The sequence below is a fragment of the Tiliqua scincoides genome, chromosome 5 (assembly GCF_035046505.1).
Source record: "Tiliqua scincoides isolate rTilSci1 chromosome 5, rTilSci1.hap2, whole genome shotgun sequence".
NCBI lineage: Eukaryota > Metazoa > Chordata > Lepidosauria > Squamata > Scincidae > Tiliqua > Tiliqua scincoides.
The window spans coordinates 49,050,991-49,073,965 of NC_089825.1; the positions used below are offsets into that span (position 1 = coordinate 49,050,991).

General features: G+C 44.4%; 1 protein-coding gene across 1 annotated transcript in view; it reads left to right on the forward strand.

Annotated features, from left to right (window-relative positions):
• Positions 1 to 22,975, forward strand: part of LOC136652234 (collagen alpha-6(VI) chain-like) — a 92,966-nt gene that overhangs the window by 15,310 nt on the left and 54,681 nt on the right. The window contains exons 3-4 of the mRNA XM_066629161.1: positions 19,171 to 19,266; positions 20,842 to 21,462. Of these exons, the coding sequence (XP_066485258.1) occupies positions 19,171 to 19,266; positions 20,842 to 21,462 (717 nt within the window). The remainder of the gene's footprint in view (positions 1 to 19,170; positions 19,267 to 20,841; positions 21,463 to 22,975) is intronic.

The following is a 22,975-nucleotide window of genomic DNA, read 5'->3' on the forward strand; positions in this document are numbered from 1 at the left end:
GCTGGGATCTTTTGGTAGACATAGGGCCCAATCCTATCCAATTTCCCAGTGCTGGTGCAGTTGTGCTGGTGGAATGTGTGTGGCATTCTGTGGTGGAGGTGCAGTCACTTGGGCCTCTTCAAGATATGGGAACTTGTGTTCCCTTGCCACAGGGCTGCATTGTGGCTATAGCGGAACTGGAAAGCCCTTACAGCCCAATCCTAACCAGGACTTACGGTGGCAGATCTCAATATCCACTACTATAAGCTCCAGACTCTCAGTGCAACAATTGTGTTGCCTTTGTGAGCTTTAGGACCACTGGCACAAACAGCCAAAGACCCCAACAGTGACTCCCAGACATCCTGCAGGACCAGATGGGTTTGTGGCAGGGGCGGTTCATGGGGGGATTGTGTTGGTTGTGTGGTGGTTGGGTTGGGAAACAGGCCAGGCAGTTCAGAGGTGAAATATTTATATACTACTTTTTAACACACACACACACACACAGAATCTTACATGACCTGTACCAAGAAGTTGACTGCCCTGAGAAGGGCAATTCCTCGGTGGAAACACCTATCCCTTTCAGCATCCAAGTGCTGCTGGGGTATGTGCAGTCACAAGAAGTGTACTAAAGAATGACTTACAGCACTGGAGGAGGGTCTAGAGCAGCTTTTGCCATAATGATACCCCCAGGTTGGGCTTTGTAATTGCCTAGTGAACTGAAACCTCACAGATGCATTTTCTTACATAATAACTGCAAGCGTAGTGGTGGGTCCTCTACTAATTTCAAGGGACAAACCCTTGTTTTATATGACAGGTTCACTTACCCAAAACTGACACTTCAAATTGTTCTGCCAGATTCCCACTCCAAGCCTCACTTGGGAACTTATGCCCACTCTAAGCTAATTAGCTCCCCTTTCGGTCTCCAACAATGACCCCAGTTCTCTACAGCAGCCTGTTCAAGTAGTCTCCAAAGTGCATTCACCATTCAGCCCATCAGCAGTCCATTAGCCATCAATTCCTTAGTCCATGTCTCCAGTCTGTCCTTCCTCAAGGTTTGCTCCTTCTGCTGTCCACAAACCCTTCCTGACTCAAGTGCTCCTTATATCCTTGGGTACCTCATTGCCTCTAGTGCAGGGGTGCTCAATAGGTGGATCGCGATCTACCGGTAGATCACGAGGCAAAATGAGTAGATCGCGGAGTGCCGACCCCCCCCCCTTTCAGGTGCCTCTGGGAGGAAACGCCGGGAGTAAGGCCCATTGTACTCAATGGGGCTTACTCCCAGGTAAGTGTGGCTAGGATTGCAACCTCACAGCCTAATCCTAGGCATGTCTACTCAGGAGTAAGTCCTGTTATACTCAGTGGGGCTCAAGGTACACCAACATACATTGTACACATAAATGTTATATGTTATGATGGCGCAAACATTGTAAAAAAAACTCTGGTAGATCTCCAGGCTTTGCTGGGTTTCAAAGTAGCTCTCGACCCAAAAAAGTGTGAGCACCCCTGCTCTAGTGGCTTCAGCTGTGCAGCACACCCTTTACTGAAAGCCCGGGCCTTAACTCTTAAAGGGGCCACTGCAGACACCACATTCTACCTCCTCGCCAGATCTTCCAGGATCCCAATACACAAATCAATGCTCTGGTGAAAACAAGTGGATTGTAAAATGAGGGGGGAGGTCCCACTTCCACAAATGATGCTTCCGCAAAGCAAATTTGTTGTTTACTCCAACATATGTTGAGACAAGTCACCTTTCAGTGCCTGCAATTGTGTCGGTGAGATTGAAGATGAAAGGGAGAAAGATAGGAATCGTGTCAAGCAACAGGAAAGCAGTACAAAGCCTCTTTCCAAATGTTAGAAACTTTTTAAATTGTGTTGTGCTGTCACAACAAATTCAGCCAACAGTTGCTCACCAGGCAAGCTCAAAACAAAATGTAACAAAATCAACACTAAAATCCATCAAGATACTCTTTGAAGAGACTGAGTTGTGTGTAAATCTCTCTCTTGTTCCACTTTTTTATTCACTAGTAAATTGGCGATAATAGTGATAGTCTCTCTCTCTCTCTCTCTCTCTCTCTCTCTCTCTCTCTCTCTCTGTATGTGTGTGCGTGCATTGAGAGAGTGAGGGAGGGAGGACTTGAATATTGTAGTGACAAACAATGAACCTCCTGTAGACTCTTTGTCAGTCTGCAACGGGCTGCTCAGTATCATACGTTTTGCCCTCTCTGCACAGCGCTCATTCTCCCAGCATGCACAGTTGATAGCATGTGCTGGGGCGATGTGTATCTGCCTGCCACCTTTCCTGGCCCACCAATGGCCCCATGCTGTGTGAGCATGCAAAACACAGATGGGGCCCCTAGGCATGCATCCAGGTGGACATAGGGCACCTCCAGCCAGTTCAGTGCCTGCCCAAACCATTACCTGAGATGAAGAGGTCAACCAGTGTCATGGCTGGGCTCCAACCTGTGTCATAAAGTAAAGAGAGAACCTTTAAGAAGTAGACAAATAATTTTATTGACTTTCCTTTGTGAAACAGCCCAAATGGACTAAAAACAAAAATCATAGTCTCATACTTGGGTCACTTAGAGCCCAATCTTATACGTGTCTGCTCAGAAGTATGTCATATTATAATCAATGGAGCTTACTCCCAGGTAAGTATGGATAGAATTACAGCCTTATAGCACAATCCTATGCATGAATATTCCTAAATAAATTCCATTTTGTTCAATGAAACTCCCAGGAAAGTGTGTACAGGATTATAGCCTTAGGGCACAATCCTAACCCACTTGCCAGCACCGACATAAGGGCAATGCAGCTCCGAGTTAAGCGAACAAACATTTTCTTACTTTGAGGAGGCCTCTGTGAGTGCCACCCAACTGCAGGATGCAGCACACTCCACTTTGGCACCACTATGTCAGCGTTGGAAATTTGGTTAGGATTTGGGCTTTACAGTGCAAGCCTTTAAGTGTTTACTCAGAAGTACGTCCCACTGTCCTTAATGGGAATGAGTCTCAGACAAGTATGTATAGCCTTGCAGTTTTAGTATTGGTGATTTTTAAAATTATATTTTGAGATGTGCCAACATGATTCCGAGGGAGGGGCTGTATCTTAGCGGCAGAGCACTGCTTCGCATGCAGAGGGTCTCAGGTTCAATCACTAGCATACCTAGGTAGAAGACTGAACCACACCTAAAACCCTGGAGAGCTGCTGCTGAAATCTACAGTACTGTGGTAGTTGGACAGTACCATAGATACTGTAGTACCTACAGTACTGAGGTAGTTAGTCTGACTGTACAGGGTGACCTTCTTATCCACGGGTTCAGTGTCAGCGAATTTCAGTATCTGTGGAGGCTAAGCCCACAGCTGGAGGGCTTCAGAACATTTCCCGGACACAACCATAAGGCACTTCTGGTCATGTTCAGTCCTCTGAGGCCCTCCAACTGTGGACTTCTGTATGCACCAGGTGTCCTGCACAGATCCCCTGTGGATACTGAGGGCCCACTGTATAAAGTGGATACGGTTGATGCCAGTATAAAGTGGATACTGAGGACCCACATATAAAGTCATTTGCCTAGAGAACAAATGGAGAGTGGATGAGATTCTGGTTTGTTGTATGGATGTTATGAATCAAGTCCTGCCATTGTGAGAAAATGCAGTTGGGCTTGAAAACTATTGACAATATTTTTTAAGCAAACAGAGTCTTCTTGTTTGACCACAGTTGAATGTTCCATGGATGACTGAGCCTTCAAGTACATCTCATTAATATGAAACTTGCTTCTTGGTCAATGCCCAGTCGGTTTGCTTCGTTTTTCTGAGGCTTGCAATCAGTTCCTAAGTTCTGGCAGCCCCAAATGCAACACATTAAAGGGCTTTGAATGAATGGGGTGGTAAATGTCAGGGACAGGACAGGGATGTTCTCTGTCCTTACAGATTACCCTAGAACATCTGCTGCACAATCAGAGAAAATTACATGCTGTCATGTGGAACTCTTTTTGTTTGTTTTCAAGGAGCACTAAACTTTGAACATTTATAAGTGTTTAATGTTTCATGAGGTTTATTCATACACTCTGAAAGCTGAAACTTTCCATTTTGAAAGGGGTCATCAAGGGAGGTTTCTCATCACTCCGAGAATATCTTGGATGTCACCAAATGCTCAGATGTTTCAAATGTCATTGATCCAAGCATAATCCAGAATTCATTCAGCTAGCTTCATATGTCTCCCTCCTTTCCAACCCACATTCTTGGGGGTTGGAAAGAATGAGGAATGCCCCACCTGCTTTATATACATGCTGTAGTGCTTTGATGGGTTACTTCTCATACCATACTGTAATGTCTGCATAGAGGATCCATGCAGGACCATAGGATGACTTGGATACTGTATACAGACATTATTCATTCAGGTGGATGTATACAACCATAAGAGAATGGCTCCCGTGCTGCAAACGTAAGGCATGAATTGGTCCCAAGGCAGCATCCTGAAAGAAGCAGCACTGTGAACGAGTGATGATACAAAAGTGTGATTGGTTCACCAATCAGTCCATAAAAGCTGCATCATTGGTTACCAAGACATTTAATGAGTACTTCAATGGCTCATATCTGTTTCACTGTGTATGCACACATTGTCATTGCATAGAGAAGCCACTGTCAATCTTGGCTCCCTGGTACGTGAACACACAGTGGAACTGATAAGTGTAAATTCAATGCACACACTATGAATGTGTCTGTGATGAGTATAAACTCTTTAGGTCCAAGGAAACTCTAACTAACATGTTCTAACATAGGGCTGTTACAATCACGTAGAATGAGAGGTGAGGTGAGATCTGATTATGGGCTAGTTTAGAATAGACCTGAAGCACCTGAAGCACCCTTGCCACCTGAAGCAGCCTCATGTGATTACTGATGATATGCATGCTCATGTTGTGCTGTGCGCATACTAAGCCTTTCTCTTAGTATTTTAATCATAGGAGGGGCTTTAATCTGAAGTACCCCTTGATGTGCACTGCTTAACTTAAGATCTAAAGTAGGCATTGCAGCAGGCCTAGCACGTTGGATGAACTGCCCCCACAATAGGAAAAAATAGCTAGAAAGGAAGGGGCGGGGTCAGGGCAAGCATAACATTGCATGGGGCTAGTTCTGGCAGTTTGACCACATCAAAATCCCAAAGTCAAAAGGGCTGCATGAGTGAGGGTTCATGAACCCACTCCATACCTGTAGCTTACCTCCTCAGAGCATCTTCCTCCTCTCCCTAGTCATTTTCCCTTAGCTGGATTCATACTAGCAGTTGGTTGATTACATTTTATGTGAGGCTTACAGGAAAATCCTACAGAGCTGCAGACAGGCTGGTGTGAGGCAAGAGTTGAGGGCAAGTTACCGAAGCTTTCTTTTCTCAGCCAAGGCCAGCAAGTCCAGTGAAGCCCATCTGACCTGCTCCATTAAGGAGCTGTACTAACTCCCTCTCCGCAAGTTTTCTGAGGCCTCTCTGACCAGGGACTGCAAGAGGGGAAGGAACACAGCCCTGCTCTTCTGGCTTTAATAGCAGCATTCCCAGCACTAAGTTTTGCAGTGCACCTCAACGCGCTGTGTAAGCTCCCCTCCCCCTCGCCATCAGAGCCATTCCAGGTGGCGAGAGCAACACAGAGGCATCTCCTCCATGCTCCATGGAAGCAGCAGGAGGGGCTGCTTCCATGGTGTGTTGAGGTGCCCTGCAAAACTTAGTGCTGTGCCCCCCTTTTGGGAATTCCACTGGGTTCCAACCCACTAATCCCACCTCCATTTCCTGAGAGGCCGCATCACACCATGGGGGGGCCACGTATGTGGTTTCAAAAGGTATCTCGCTAAACTGCAAAGGTTTGCAAGGTGTTTATATATAGTGGGGGGTATTTTTAATAATTTTGAAAAGCAAACAATGTGTTTTTCAAACAAAACTGGACTCTCCCCTTTTGGCTCTCACTTTTTCTTAATAAGTTGTACTTAATACAGCAATAACCAACTCAGCCCCACCACCACACCAATTGCACCCCTGATGTGGTGTCATTGTGCTGTGTTTCCCCATCCCTGCAAGAGTAGCCAATGAGATTGAACAGCAGTTGATGACAGTGAATCCAGGACTTTGTCGCTTAACAAAGGACCGCTTAACGATGGACCACATATATGACTGTGGTCAAAGCACAACAAAGAGGCTCTTAATGAGGCACTCGGGTCTCCCATAACCTGCAGCAGAGTGTCTGTTTACACAACAAAAAAGAGTCTCTTAATTCAAAGAAGAGACAGTCTCCAGTAGCCTGTGCATCAGTGTCTGGCAGGGAGTGTCTGTTTATACAACAAAGACACTAGATTTGGCTGATGTTCGCTTAATGACCTAATCACATAACAACAGGGATAAGAGAACGTATCCCTGTCGTTAAATGGCACACACCTGTAATGTGATTATGTGATGATACATGCTTTGTTAATAATCAATATCCCAGGGGAGAAAGGAGGAGACAACAGGGCTGCAGATTCATGTGTGGTCTTCAGTGTATCGTTCCAAGCTCACCTAACCCCATCTTTCCAACATTTGGCCTGTTAAGCATTTGAGAGCACATCTTCACTCTTCAAGAAGGCTAATGTACTCTGAATAGAACCAATAACTGATTCACAGCTGGGCACAGAGAAAGAAAAGCAAATCCCTCTCCTGTACTTGTATTGCCTGTGAATTCTCAAATGGAATTATTTCACTATTTACTATAAATGATTTCCTTAGTTCATTAGTTATCTGTCAAGAATTTTATAGTTTACTTAAATTTTCCCTTTCTGGCCCATTTCACATAAAATTTGTTTCTCGAAAGTGATCAGACCTGCAGTTTGATTATATTTCATTTCTATTAGTGTGTAGTTTGGGATTTGGAAAAAACAGGGAGGCCATTTCTGTCCATTCCTCTCAGTAGGAAGATCTTGGTAATTGATAAACTGGCCATTATTCCATTAATCCATTAATTTAATTGTAGCTAATTCCTTCCATCTGGACACATTTTCCATTAGATTATCTTTATCAAAATCTGTAACATAAAATCACTGCAAAAGGAAAGATTGAACAGTTTATAATGGGACCAAATCATCTCCATACTGTTAAAAGACTTTCAAAGGTACTAGACATTCTAAAACTGTACTTATGATCATAAAATATATCCCAAAGAAATCTGAAGTCAAATTGTTCCAATTCCTCTCTACTAAAACTTTCCATTTGAGGTAGAAAACCAAAATTTTTCTTTCTTCTGTTGTTCTCATTTATGTTCCTTTGGTTGTTCTAGGACAGGGTTGTCCAAACTTTTAGGCAAGAGGGCCACATGATCTCTCTGACACTAAGTTGGGGGCCGGGAAAAAAAGAATTAATTTACATTTCAAATTTGAATAAATTTACATAAATGAATATATTAGAGGTGGGACTTATATGAATGAATGAAGGTCTTGCAATAACTCAAGGCCTATAAAAGGCCTTACACAAAGCAAGGCTGGCCTTTCCTTCACTGCTGCTGCCGCATCACAAATGTGAAACAGCAAGCAGTGGAGGGAGACCTTGTCCCTCAGCTCACGCAAGAGGTCGAACAGTTGGCTATCATGCTGAGAACAATTGTGTCGGGCCAGCGCAGGCTCCATCAAGTCTCTGGAGGGCCAGAGGCTCATTGGAGACTGGGGGCTCCCTGAGGGCCGAATTGGGAGTCCTCAAGAGCTGCAAGTGGCCCCAGGGCTGGGGTTTGGGCACCCCTGTTCTAGGAGGTAGATCTAACCATAGAAATTTCATCATGAATTTTTTTGCCATTTGTTGCATTTGGCAATTGGAATGAAAAGTGGTAAACACTGCTAAAAGCACATAAATGTGCATTTTGACCAAAGCCATTTTACCTAACAGTGCAATCTTATACATATTACCCAGAGGTAAGTCCCACTGTAGTAGGGCTTACTACAGTGTAAGTAGCAGTAGTAAGTAGAGCTTACTACTAAGTCCCAAGTTCAGTAGGGTTTACTCTTAACTAAAGGCCCAATCCTATCCAATTTTCCAGTGCTGTTGCAACCATGCCAATGAGGCATGCATTGCATCCTGTGGTGGGGAAGCAGTCACAGAGGCCTCCTCAAGGTATGGGAACATTTGTTCCCTTACCCTGTGGCTGCACTGCAGCTGCACTGGTACTGGAAAGTTGGATAGGATTGGGCCCCCAGTGTGCACTTAATGTCTTCTTCTAAGTAGTCATGCAGAGACTTGCACTATGACCTCTTAAATGGGTCCATCTCACTTCAGATCAAGAATCACACTGTCCCCCAGTATCAGATTGTGAACTTCTGAAATCAGTAACTGTTAAGATCTTTTATTTATTGTTTATCACAGTCTCATATATCTAAATCCAAGAGATCATCTTTTAATGTGTATCTCAAAATATCAACTTAACCCATTTCTGCCCAGCCCACAGGTGTACACATTTGATCCCTGTTGCATAGATGCAACGTTGGGCAGAAATGGCTTAATTAAACACCAATGCAAAAGTTTTAAAGCACCCTTTTAGTTTAGAGCTTGACATCTAAAATGCATTTATAGGGCGTATATTTGCTGATGAAATGGCAGCTCGTATCTGCGGGTTCAAAGACACTTTCCTGTTGATGTTCAAAGTGCTGGACAGTCCTCCTGGCTCCCATTTCAGTGTTTTTTGGCTCCCCTTTCACTGTTTCATTCATTATCTTTCATTTCTCAAGAACTATCCCAAAGGGGAAAGAAAGCCTATTCTTTAAAATTTGTTCACTTTTTCACTGGTCATTCCAGCTTCTTATGTTTAACAGTCTTTTCCAAGAATTCAGGATTCAAGGATGCAGTGACAGAAGGAGCAGCCCAAATTTTATATATTACGCCTTGCACATAGGTTGGATCTCATCAGGCAACCCTGAAAGAGCTTCACTTCTTTCCTCCTGTAACATAATTATCTCCATAAAGCTAAACTGTTTACACTGGCTGAGCGCTTTTCTACATGACTAAGTGTGCTCCAACACTGATACGATCACTGCTGTCCCAAGCGGTGAGGAATCAAAGGGGAGCACACTGAAGGGTTTCATTTCTTCTGGATATATGAACAGAATATAGTGGAAGCCCCATCAGGCTGCACAAACTGCTAACCCTGCTGTAGATTCCCCCCAAAATGACTGCACCCCAAGATGCATTGCCTTCAGACAACTCTCTCATCTCTCTGTCACCAACCAAATTAAGACTACAATCCTATACACCAGTGGTTCTCAAACTTTTTACACCCATGACCCACTTCATCGGCTACAGTGATGTTGTGACCTATGTTGTGTCCATGTGGCTTCTGGGTCATGCCCCAGAATGCAAGGCTGCAAGGCAGTCTAGAGCATGACATGGACAATTAAGTGGGTCACATGCTGATACTAATCAGAAGCTGCAAGGCATTCTGGGGCATGGCGTGGCCCAGAATGCCGGCATCCGGGTAGCACCAATCCCATGGCCCACCAAAATCAGGTTGCAACCCATTTGTGGGTCACAACTCACAGTCTGAGAAACGTTGCAATACACACTTACCTGGGAGTAAGTCCCATCGAATTCAGTAGTACTAACTTGTGAGTAGACATGGATAGACTTGTGCTTTAAACTGTTAAAATTTATTTTAGTTGTCTTTCTGGCTATTCAACAAAATTATTTTAAAAAATGTATTTGGATATTTATATATTCCATTTTTCTTAACACTGATGGTCAACTCAAGGTAGCTTACAAAAGTTAACAAATTACATAGAAACATCACACACACACACAGGGCGCAATCCTAACCCACTTTCCAGCACCGACATAAGCGCAATGCAGCTCTGAGGTAAGGGAACAAACATTCCCTTACTTTGAGGAGGCCTCCTTGAGTGCCACCCAACTGCAGAATGCAGCACATGCCCCATTGGTACTGCTATACCAGTGCTGGAAAGTTGGTTAGGATTTGGGCCATACAGACACACACACATTCTTGACACAGTACTACCCTAGGTTCCTTTAAAGCACTGTTCTCTTCTACATGTATTCCAAGTGATTTGTCAAAGAGGGATAGATCATGCTTTTAATTCCTGAGGATTTTAGGGTTCAATCCTATAGGCTAACATTGGCAGTGAGCTTGAGTACCAGTGCTGGGTGTCATAAATGTGCCATAAAGCATGTTTACGGCTTCCTCTATGTAGGGAGTGCTGGTGCTGGCCCAGTGCCAGAAGGACACTGCCCAGAGCATGCCGCCCAGAGATTCTCAAGTCTGTGCCGATAAAATAGCTGATGCAGACTTGAGAGGCCCCATTGCGGGGCCTGGGGCTTCCCCTGAGGAGACCTCCAGCAGTGCAGCTAGATGCAGCGGTAGACATTTTGATGTCAGTGTACCTGACGATGGCACAAGGGATAGGATTGGGCTGTTATGCTCAATCTTCTCAAAGAATAACTTCTAATATGTTACATTTTTAAAGATTAGCATGCAGAAGTTCCCATATTCAATCCGTGGCAGGGATGGGAAAGATCCCAGTCTGAAATCCTAGAGTCACTGCAGACAATTCTGAGCTAGAGATGGACCAGTGGTCTCACTCAGCATAAAGCAGCTTTCTATGTTTTACTGGAACCCAAGACACTGACACCAAAACTAGACATTATGATTGATGTGGGGCTGTCATTGAAAGCAATGGGCCTGCTTCTTTCCTTCTCCGTAAGAAGCCTGCTCAATGTGACAGCATATGACAATTCATATAATTAGCAAAATGTGATGTGATGGAATAGTGGAGTTGAAGTGGAAACAGTGAATTTTGAAGTGCAGCAGCTTGGCATGGCACTCCCATAGCCATATCCTACAAAGACTATACATTAAAATAATCAACGTTAAGGTCCTTCATTTCAAGTGTTTTCTTCTCCTGCACTCATTTCCTGGTTGAAATGTACTGAACAACTTTTTTAAAATAAAGTATATTTTATCCTAAAATTGAAAGGGTAGAACGAAACAAAATTTCAAATAAATATTAAAGGCATATTATAGTGCAGTTTTATGCATGTTTGCTCAGAAGTAAGCTCCACTGCTTGTGTCACATGGGGATCTTCACTCCATGCCCTGCCCCCCCAAGGATTCAGGTTTACCTTCTCCCTTCCTTCAGCCATCTCATATCTATCCATCCATCTACATCCCCTTTGTTGCTTGTTACCTTTTGCTTAATTGATGTGTGACACATTTGTCTGCACTTGAACATGGTGCTTGGATGCATGCTGGGAGAGCATGTCTTGGGCCAGCCTTGTGGCATTTTGAATTGGGCTGATGCCCAGAGGCCTCAGATCCCACAGACCTCAAAGAGGAAGCCAGAGTTATGGTTCAGCAGAGTCATCACCACCATCCTCCCATTCTAGCTGGCCAGTTAGAGAAGAAGTCTTGCCTGTCTTTGGAAAATTCCATGACTGGCAGCAGTGAAGCAGTCACATTCTAGGGGTGTTTGACACAGGGGTGTCAAACATAAGTCCCACAGGCCAAATATGGTCCCTGAAAGCAATTCATCTGGCCCTCATTATAATTGGGCTCTCCCAGTGTGATAATTAGGCTCTCTCATATCTTGAAAAAATGAACAAGATTTGCACATTTTCTTTTCAGTCATTTGCAGCTAATGAATTTCTAGGTGAAAACAAAGTGCTTATTTCTGGCCACCATCTGCTTATGTCACTTTCTGCTTAATGATGACAGTTCCAGCCCTCAGCAGGCACCATTGATGCTAACTTTGGTCCTCTGTATGAAACAAGTTTGACACCCCATTCCAGGAGCTTCTGACTTGGAGTACAGAGTTGGTAGCAATCATGCCTCCAACTTTAGCTTCTCTCACTAACACCGTGGCCATTTATCAGGCAAGAGCTGTGAACTAATTGACACAAGGGCCGCTAGAGCAATGAAGAAGTTCACTGCTGCACCCTCAGCAGGGTGCAAAACAATAGAGGTACCATCTTGGGTCAGCCATCCAGAAACAAAATAACACTTCACAGTATATTTTTCTATGGGGATTTAAGGTATAAAAAGCCAGGTCATAGACTCCTTGTGTCTTTGTTAGTGTGTTTTCTTCCCTGGCTTCATTGCTGTTACTGTCACTTGTGGACCAGCTGGTGGTACAACAAGAACATCCATTTCCTGTGCTACACAAAAACCATGGAGTGATTCGAGAAGCAGGCTTCTCCCACCACAAGGGAATGAAGGGATTTCACAGCCTGCCAATAGGCTCATTCTGAGGCAGTAGGCTACAGTGTACAACTATGCAAAGAACCAATCTTGCAACAAGGTTCTGAATCAGGCATTCTTCTGTATCCAGGTCCTAGAATTCTCCAAAAGTATTTTTTCTTTTTGCTATAGTGTCTATTAACATGAGTGGCCAGTTTTTCCAGATGCTCTTCTGGGAAGAACCATTGCCAATGGTATTACTTGACTAGTAAATCCAAGGTTGTGATAAAAGACCATGGCTGGGGGTGAGAGTGGGTGGGTGGAATAAAAAATTTAAGATTGAGGAGGGGGGGGGGGAGAAAAGAGAAAAGTTATTCTGACCTCTATTAAAAAACACAGAAAACAAAGTTCTCCTAGTGGCTGCAAACAAAATAATTTGGCAGAAAATCATATTTTTTAAAAGGTGGGAGGGGAGAAAAGACCCCCCCCCCAATGAATGCTATGAAAAATCCAAGCTCCATCTTTCCCACTGTCACTTTTGACAGTAGACTGAGAACAGATGATGAAATGTAAGGGGGGCTGGGATGGATGCTTCTCCTTTTGGGTAACTTGATACCCTTGACAGGGAATGGACTCTGCTAATTGCTGCCATGTGGAAAAAATGATGGGATACCCCTGACATAATTATAAAAGGGCTGGTCTTTCCAGAGCCACTTTGCAGAAGATGACATTAAGAGAATCTTGCTAGATGGTAAGTGCGTCTTCACATGTTGCTTATCTAAAGGCTGTTGAAATTGTTCAGATGTTCTTCTTATTCCATCTTGGAAAGTTATTGCTCAGTCAGCATAGATCTGGAGTATAGATCTTTAAAGGACTTCCCCCCCAAAAATGATGGATTTGTTACATTGTATGCTAAATCATCAAGTTATGAAAGTGTCAATCTTTGCAAATATAGCTTTTGATTTCTGATACTGCCAACAGTCATTTTAAAAGGTAATTACGTCGTATTTATTCAAGTCTAGTACTATGTTTCTTCCTTACCTTTTTATTCTGACACTACTCAGTATTGCTTTTTCTGTCACAGGTAAAAGAAAAATCTGTTTGCACAATAATAATAATAATAATAATAATAATAATAATAATAATAATAATAGGTTAAAAGCAGATTAAAACATAATATTAAAAAACAGATAAAAACATTAACATATTAACAACAATGGGCATAACCCATGCAAAGTGAAGCGAATTTTAAGTCCCATTGATTTCTGCTGGAGGTTTAAGTTTATGCTTCACTTTCTGCTATTGCCCTCAATGGAATTTGAAAACATTCACCTTCTGGCTGCATTGTGCTCAATAGAACAGTAACTTCTGAGCTGTAAAAGTAAAAAAAAAAAGAGTCAAATTCCTGCCAGGGTGAAAAAAAAAATATCTTCAGGTTTGTTTCTATTCACATGCATTCCTCCTAGCTTTAGGTAGGTTGCAGATTTTTGTATCGGTTAATGAATGTGGCACAAAAGTTTGTGCAAATACTGGAGGTTTTCTCTTAAATCTCCTTAACCTCTCATCTCTTTTTTAAAAAAGGTGAGCAATCTTGGCAGACAGCAAAACACCTTTACGGGTGGGAACTTATCTCCTGAGACATTTTTTAGCTCTGCTCAGAATGTTTATTAAGTCAAAAGTTTCCAACGAAACTTGAAATTAAAACAAAATGAGTGAACAGTGAGATCAGATCCAGATATTCTTGGGGTTCAAGCAGGGGAGAAGAAACAAAAGATTGTGTATAGTGTTGTCTTTCATTTTCTTCTGCTCTATGTACGCAGTGATCTACAAGCATTAGTTAATCTGTTAGCTTCTAATCTCCCCCTTTTCACTGCTGGATAAATACAGTCCCATTTCAGCCTATAAAGATAATTAATGAGGAAATGAGAAACAATATTTTTGAATAACTTACCAAGGGAATGAACTCTCTTAAGAAACTATTTATAGTTGCATCGTAGCCTAGGCTAGATGAGATACATTGGAGTTAAATTATCTGCAAATCCTTTATGTGCTGCTAAGTAGAATTATAAAACTCAGGGAGGTCACACTTACCTGAGAGTAAGCTCCATTGATCACAGCCAGACTCACTTTTGCATAAACATGCATTGGAATGCACTGCTAGAAACATAGAAGTAACTGTGCAGTTATCAGAATTTTTGTCGTTTTGTGTTATGCATGGATACTTTTCTTGTTTATGATCATACAAATCTGTTTGGATTCTAGCTTGGATAGCATTTTAATTGTGTTTTGATGGGGGAGGAAATCTCCAGGATTAAGTTCACTACTTTGCAATCATCAGTCTGTAAAGGGGGCCTAATGTAGTCGTTACCGCAGGCATGTGGTGAGGCAGCGCAGATGTCACTGCTTCAGATGTGTTTTTGTGCAGATCAGCAAAGCATGGAGCATCAGTAAGAAAGTGAAATGCTGCACTTACCCTTGGATGCATTTCCCTGGGTTAGAAATATAGAGAAGTAATAACTGATCCCTTCCCAAATTCTAAGATCTCGATTTAAAGGCAGAAACAGGTTAAGGCCTGATTTCTCTCTTCTAGCTTCAGTAGTAAGGGACTGAAAGATGAGTTCAGAACATTTTGGAATCTTTCCTATGCTGGGAGGAGGGAGATTGTTTTAAGTCTGATCTTGTAATGCAAACAGGATGTATCTTTAGAGGAACTTATGACCTTAACAGCCAGTTGGCACCCTCCATGTTTGTGACTCAAAGTTTAAGAGTTCATCAACTCAGACAGTTTACTAAGTTTGAAATCCTATTAAGTCAGAAAAGAGGAGGGGGGAAGGATTTAGTCATATTTTCACCAGCTGATAATGTCCTTAAGACAAGAGGTGGACTCATATAAGAACCTTTGGGTTAGAGCAAGGCTTTTCAAACTGGGGTGTCGTGACGCCCCAGCCTGTGAGCCCTGGCCACTTTCCCCTTAAAGGGCGGGGGCATGGGGGGGAGGCAGTGATGCGATTCCCAGGATTGTGTTGCTAAGGGGGCTGCAGGGACTGGGATACACTCACAGTTTTGCGGAAGTGGAGCTTGATCGCTCCACTTTCACTTTTTAAGCTGCGGGGAGCCTTGCAGACCATCACGCAGGGCTCCCCGCACCCCCGACAGGCTGCTGCAGGGACCAGTGAGTGCATCTCTGTCCCTGCAGCCCCCATAGCGACACAATCTTGGGGATCGCGTCGCTGCCTCCAACTTCCCCCCCCCCCAAAGAACTTACTGTGGTTCAAACTCTCTAAGAGTTTGAAAACCACTGGGTTAGAGAGATAAAAGAACAGATATAATTGATGTTGGGTAGATGCAATTACAGCTGCTCGCCAAGGTTTCAGATGGGAGCCTTTCTCTGACACACCTGGATATGCCAGGGACTGAATCTGGGACTTTCAGCATGTAAAGCATGCACTCCACCAGTGAGTGGTGCAACACGAAATTGGACAGTGCAACACAGGCAATGAACAAAGCTACAAAGTAATGTAGTACTGTGAACAAAGTCCATTTAGGGCTGGGGATGAGCAATCAAGGGCCATCATGTTCAGGGGTAGTGAATGTTCCTTCACTGCTTGAATCCCTCACCCACTGCCACCTCTGGGTGCATATGTGAAATGTAGGGCAGGCGGGGAAGCAAACAAGTGGGTGCACACCCATTCCCATCCAGCATCCAACCCAGCATCCCCTGCTTGGTCTCTCTGCGAACAGAAGATGCGTAGAGCAGGGAGGTTGCCCAGAGTGGCCTTTGGAAATAAAGGGAAGAAGGGGGTGGGCATTGAATTGCCTGTTCCTGCCTACTTGGTGCTTTGTAAATACCGAGTAGACAGGGAGAAGCAAGTTGGAGCTGCAGCAACTGCCTTCTTTTTCCCTTCCCCTTGGCGACCACTGTTGCACTCCTGTTCCAACTGGCTCCCAGCATTGGAGCACTCAGTGGAGCAGCAGGTTGGAGAGGGCAGCAGAGAGATGGACAGGGAGTGGGCTTGTCTGTGCCATATTTGTGCCATGTGCGCATCTCCCCATGGCTGGCAGCACTGGGGATGCTGTTGCAGTGATGTCCATTCCTGAGGGCCATTGTGGAGGCAGGTTATCCAGTTCAACTGATATGAAATTGGAACCCTACCTAGGAGGTCCAGCCCAAACACTTTAAAAGAAGGCAACTGTCAAAAATGAGACTAGTAAAATGCAAGCTGAAAGGGAAAATCAACACGGTCAAGTCTCTCTGTGGTGCATGGAGCTTATTTAACCCACACAATAATGGAAGTTCAACAAGAATTTATACCACTAAGGGCCCAATCCAGACCCATATTTGGGCTGACACAAACCCCTTATGGCACAATCCAGAGGTGCCCTTGGGAATTAACAAGGCCGACACGCAGACACAAGCCTCTGCACCAAGGAGGCACTGAGCCTTGCATAAGCCCAGCTGGGCCAATGCAAGGCTCTTGGGTGTGTGGGGAGGAGGCGGGAGGGAGGCGTTCTGGGACAGGGGGAGGGTGGGTGATGACTGGCCCTAGGGGCAGGCGGGTAGGGAGCGGGAGGCGCGGCTGGGATCCCAACCTCTGTCCAGGGGAGTTTGGAGCAGCTTCAAGAAGGTGGCGCATGTCTGAGGAGACCCATAGGGGCCAGGGTGCCTTACCTGGAGGTAAGGAGAAAAGTTTCCCCTTACCTCTAGCTGAGCCACTTTGGGCCCCTATCCTGCACTGGATACAGTGCAAGCCTCTTGGTTTGCCTGTTCCAGCGCAGGATAGGATTGCGCCCTTCGTCCCATGAGGCACTTTTGCACCACTCAAAGGGAAGATATGCCATCACACGGATGTGCACCAGCCTTCCCATGCCAGCACAGACCCTGGAGATGAGATGAGTTGCATCTGCCAACACAGGAGTCGGGGGGCGTGGGGAGGGCGGGGAGGAGGCTGGAAAGAGGCGTTTTGGGGCGGGTAGGGTGGGCGGTGGGCATTCCTGGGGCAGGATGGGAAGCAGAAGGTGTGGCCAGAGTTATGCCAAATCCTGACCCTGTTCCTGGGTGACCTAGGATAGTCCCGGGCTGCTCAGATTTGTGCCACTTTGTCAGGTGGCACAGATCCAAGTAGACCCATTGGAGTTGCTGCAGTGCTACATGGGGTAAGAGGAAATGTTTCCCTTTGCCTCGGGCAGTGCCACTTTTGGCCCCAAACTTGAGCTGGATGCAGCACAGGCACACTGGCGTGCCTGATTCCAGCACAAGTTAGGATTGTGCCCTAAGTAGGAAAAGCACCACCAGGTACAGGAGGGGGCCAGCATGGTTCATGAGTAGAGTATAGTAGTAAACTATAAAGGGGCTATCTTAAGAAAATGGAAGTCCTGCCCAAATGAGGACAACGAAAAGAAATGTAAAACAGATAATAAGGGCCGCATAAAAAAGAATGCAATTGGCTAGTGTTGGATTAATGTAGGTGTAGTTGAGGCTCCAAGTTTATAGAGCTTGACAACTGCTTTAGCAGCTGAGAATATTCTGTTTCAGTGCATCATTTTTGCAGTCAGTGTATGCACTTGAAAGGTACCTATGACAGAACACATACATTTGCAGGACCATCAGAGGCCTGTTTCACCCACTCAAAGCTTTTCTGCAACGCAATGAAAATTTGGCTTTGGCTCGCAGACATCTTTCAAAGACATCTAATCAACATCACTCCAGTTCTTGGCTTGAGCAAAAACTCCCTCATGTCTGGCATAGTATCACAGCACTATCAAATCACACTAGAGGAAATGTTTGTGGATGGATTTCAGACTGAAATGCATGCACGGACCAGCTGTTGTAGAAAAAGATTATGAAGAACATGACAGATTAGCAAGTTGAGAAGAATGTTAGATTGCAGCTATTTAAGCTTAATGAGGGTGAAGGAACTGGAGGACAAGTTTTCATAGGTTAATTTGTGGGAGAAGTTCTGTTTCTTTCTCGCTGCCATGATTGATGTGTGTATTTTTGTTTGATTTTTTTTTTAAATGTAGCTTCAACCATCTCAAGAAGTTGGAATGGGCCAGTATAGATTGGATTAAAGTCTGAGGAGAAATCTGTTGACCAAAGAAAGGCGGTATATAAATACCTGTATAAATAAAATAAAATAGCAAAATGAGTATCTGACTCCTAAAACCGGTTTCCCATCCCAAGGAAAATGGAGACGACTACAAACAATAGCTTTTAGGCCTAGAGCTGAGGTTCCCAAACCTTTTGATGTCATGACCTAACTCGTCCTCCCTGGCAGGTAGCAGTATGCTGCTCCTTCTTGCCAGACCCTGGAGACTTCTCCCAGATTGTGCCAGGCTGGCGACCCACTCTGTGGGCCTCTGTGGGCCTCAGAATGGCTTGCAGAAGCAACTAGAATTCCCCCAGATTGTGCCAGGCTGGTAGCCTCTGTGGGCCTCAGAATGGCTTGCAGAAGCAACTGGAAGTGACTTCCAGTCAAATGGAAGTGACTTTCAAAAACAGGTAGTCATTTCTGGATGCTTCGGCAGGCCATTCCGAGCATGCTGGGGAAAGGGAGCATGGTGGGAGAGAGGCTGGACCAGGGGAGCTGAGCTCTTCCACATCCGGAACCTCCTTGTCAGGCTGCAGGCCTGACACAGAGGCTCTCGATTTTATGGCAGCCCAACCCAGCACATGCCCAATCTTGAAAGCTAAGCAGGGTCCGGCCTGGTTAGTTCTTGGATGGGAGACCGCCTGGGAATACTGGGTGCTGTAGGCTTATACCATAGTCTTTCGAGACTGAAGGTTGCCAACCAAGGGTTACCCCCCTTACCTGGGGGAAGGGGGTGAAAGTCCCCTTCTCCCAAGGTGCCACCCATGCTGCCCAGTTAGCGCTCAGGATGCCATGTCAGCCCACGCTCCAGGCAGCATAGGACTGGGCTATAAGCCATTTGCAATCTGAAGGATGGATTTCATTTGAATGTCTACTGCAGTGCTATCATTAATGACATATGTTGTATTGTTGTTTTCATATTCCTAGATCCATGTCTTGGAACATCTGTGCACAATCTGAAGATGTTTCTGACATTACTTCTTCTTGTTCTGGGAACACAGATTTCTTTGACACAGAAACCTGGTATTTCCATATCCTTTACATAGGCATTTTTTAAATGTTGTTTATATTTGTATTCTCAGTGCAGGTATTTTCTGTTTTACATGTTGTATAAGAAAATTAAATTTAAACAGATAATTTTCTGGATTAATGTCAATGTGAGTGATTCCAGAGATGTTACATAAGTAGAGGTGAGTTTTTTTCCCGGCGATAATGAAATAAAAACACATAACGCCACTTTCTGCGCTTCTAATTTTTGTGAAAAAACCTAGAAATTTGCAAAAATAAAAAATAAAAAATTCTTAGACAGCCCAATTATATGCTTCCCAGTGCCTGCTGGAGCAACAGCGCCAAAGTGGCTACTGCTGTATCCATTGGGAGCCTGAAAGCCGCCAGGGGTCTCCTCAGGGGGAGGGAACTTTTGTCCCCTTCCCCTGAGAAAAGCTCCGCCAATAGGTCTCCTCGATCTGTGCTGGCTATTTTGCTGGTACAGACATGGAATTCAGAATTTGGTGGAGCAGGGATATGTCAGTCCCACCCCTTCCCACACCAGTTCCTCCCCTTCCCTGCTCGCGTCCCCTCTACTCCCCAGAGGCCGCACTGTTGCCCTGAGGTCTCATTTACCCCTGGCAGCAGCACATTCTCCTCCTGTCAGTATTTGGCCCAGTGCCTTACTGGCATGGGCCCAGCACCAGTACTCCCTACTCTCCCAGTGCAGTAAATGTGCTTTACGGCATGTTTACGGTACCCATCGCCGGGGCGAGGACTCAGCGCCAGCACTAGGTAAGTATAGGATTGGGCCCTAACACCTCTACATATTCTCTAACACCTCTACTTGCATGTGGCTGCATCTCCTGACACTATACCACATATATTACCTACCTAGTACACTTTTGCAGCAATTATAATTTATAAAAATGTGCCCTTGGAATAAAAACACATAACACCACTTTCTGCACTTCTAACTTTGGAAAATATCAAAATCCATGGAAAAATAAAACCGTTTTCACCCACCTCTATACATCAGATTAAATCAGCGATTTTCAACCAGTGTGCCACAAATGGTGTCCATGTGTGCCACAGGCATTTGGGGGAAGATCATTAGTAGGGCCTTTGGGGGATGTGAACCTTCCACTGACAGTGCAGTGTGCTTTGTCAAGGCACACCATCAATTTTTTAATGTCTTGTTGGTGTGGTGTGTGTTGAAAATAACTTCTTTGCTTGGGCAACTTTGTAAAATGCCTTGCAATACAATGACCCAGGGTGATGATGGTGTTTGGTGAAACAAGACTTGAGGGGGTTGATCCTCTGACAAATTACTGCTCTAAATGTAGAGGGATATAGTTTCCTTTGTTCTGTAAATTATGATTAGGTGTGACTGTAGGAAAATGTGATGAATGTTGTACAATAATCATACATTTCTGTATCTTTAACCCCATGCCTAAAACTGAGAATGAAAAAAGAAAATTTATGATCAATGACATCCCTTCTGTATTAAATTTTTCATGCATCTCTTTGGTGAAGCATTTCTTTTCATTATATTTTTGTCTGAAAACAGCAGCGATAATATGTGCTAAATTCTGTTTTCTGCTTTTACAGCCTCTGAGTCTACAGATGTGGTCCTGTTGATTGACAGCTCTAATGCCCTTGGCAAAAAAACATTCTCTACAGTGAAGGCGTTTGTTAACAGAATGATCAGCGGTCTTCCAGTAGGCCCAAACAAGTATCGCCTTGCGGTTGTGCAATATAGTGATGATGTACACATTGAATTCCCACTGGATGAGTACAGAACAAAGAATCACATGTTGAACCACCTTAAAAAACAGTTTTCATTCAGGGGAGGATCTTTAAGAACTGGGAATGCCATTCAAAAGGTCCATGAGATGTTTTTCAAGACACCAAGAAAAGACCGAAATCAGATTGTGGTGGTTGCAACTTCAGGGGTGTCAGAAGACGATGTGGAAAGACCTGCCCAAAGTTTGCAGGATGATGGGGTTAAAATCATTGCTCTAGGAATACAAGCTGCATCCCCTCAAGAGCTGCAAAGAGTAGCTACACCCCCATTCTACCATGTTTTTGAGACACCAAAGGAACTTGTCATATTTTCTCAGAATATGTCTGAAGTCATTGAAGCTGCTATACAAATGGATAGTAGTGTGGTATTCTCAACAACTGTCCCACCAAGTGTAACACAAAGTCCCCACAATGAATCCATAAAAGGTAAGGTCAACAGTACAGTAGACTGTCAGAAATTTGGGTTGAAAAAGTTTGGGCCAAAAAACCTCCTTGCCGCTCACAACTGTCATATATACCTCATATGATATATATCTCATATGTTACAGTCTAGGTCAGCGGTTCTCAATGTGGTTTTTGGTGGGTCACTGCGCCAGCATAAACCAGAAGCCGCAAGGCATTCTGGGGCACAGCATTGCACAGGATGCTTTGCATCTTCCAGGTAGCATTGGTGTGCGCCCACTTCATTGACTGTGTCGCGTCCACAAGTCCTGAAGCCGCAAGGCATTCTGGGCGGAGCTACAGTTGACAAAGTTTGCAAACTGCCGGTTTAGGTTTTTCTGGGTGTGCATGTGAAAGTTGTTGTGTCCGTGTCACAGCACTCACCTGATTGATCTGCCACATCTCTGGCAAGCCATCATGAACCAAACATGAAAATGTTAGATCACCTTCACATGCTTTCATGCATTTGGTCTCTGTGATGCACACATGAAATATGACACACAGCCCAATCCTACCAATCCCTCTTCGCCAATGCAGCCACACCAGCAGAGTGTACACTGTATCTGCGGGGGGGGGGGGGGCGCGGCAGCGGAGAAATTGGTTTCTTCAGGGTAAATGAACTTTGGTCTCCTCTACTGCCATGGAACTCCTCTGATCTATGCCTGCTGTTTAACACATGTAAATCAGGCATGTAACAGTGGTGGTGGTAAGGGAAACAGATGGGGTTAGGATATCAGTGCAGGCGAGTGCCACCAAAAACCCCCCTGGTTCACCTGCCTCCTCACATCCATTCCACCCCACCTCATTCCACCCCCACCACTGTTACACCTACTTTTTCAGGTGGGCCTTCAATGCTGTCAGTGGGTGTGACAGTGCACCTAAAATGGCTGCCGGTGGTGCACATAGCGTGCTGCTGAAAGCTGTTTTTTGACAGCAGAATTGTGTTCCCCTGTTGTAAAGCCCTCTGCACACCAGCCCAATCCATGATAGAATTTGGCCACCACTGATGCTTTGGACATTTCAACATGTATTGAAAAGCAGATTCATGATTCAGGGTCCTTTCTCACACTTATCTTTACATTGTGGGAAATGCTGAAGTGTGGCTTTATCCCATTTCTCAAAGTAACATTATTAGATGTTCCACACATTTTTTCTTCTGATATGTTGGTCACCCGTGATAAAACTGATCATTTTCCACTTGTCCTACTGTGTGTGTTACCGTACAGATGCTAAATCAGGAGAATGGAAAGGTGAAGGGAAGCTTTTCAGAACCCAGCCTTTGTGTCTTACCAGCTAAAACAAAATACGGATATGGGTAACCTTTGGAGCTGAGGACTTTTCAGTTTACAATTTACCTGTTGCTGATATTGGAAACCAAATGGCTTTGACTATGAAGAAATTGGTTTGATTCAGCTATGGCTTTTGATTCAGCTCCTGCCCTTTTGGCTTTGATTGACCTTAAGGTTTTGTCCCTGCAAGCAAAACAAGGCCTGAATTC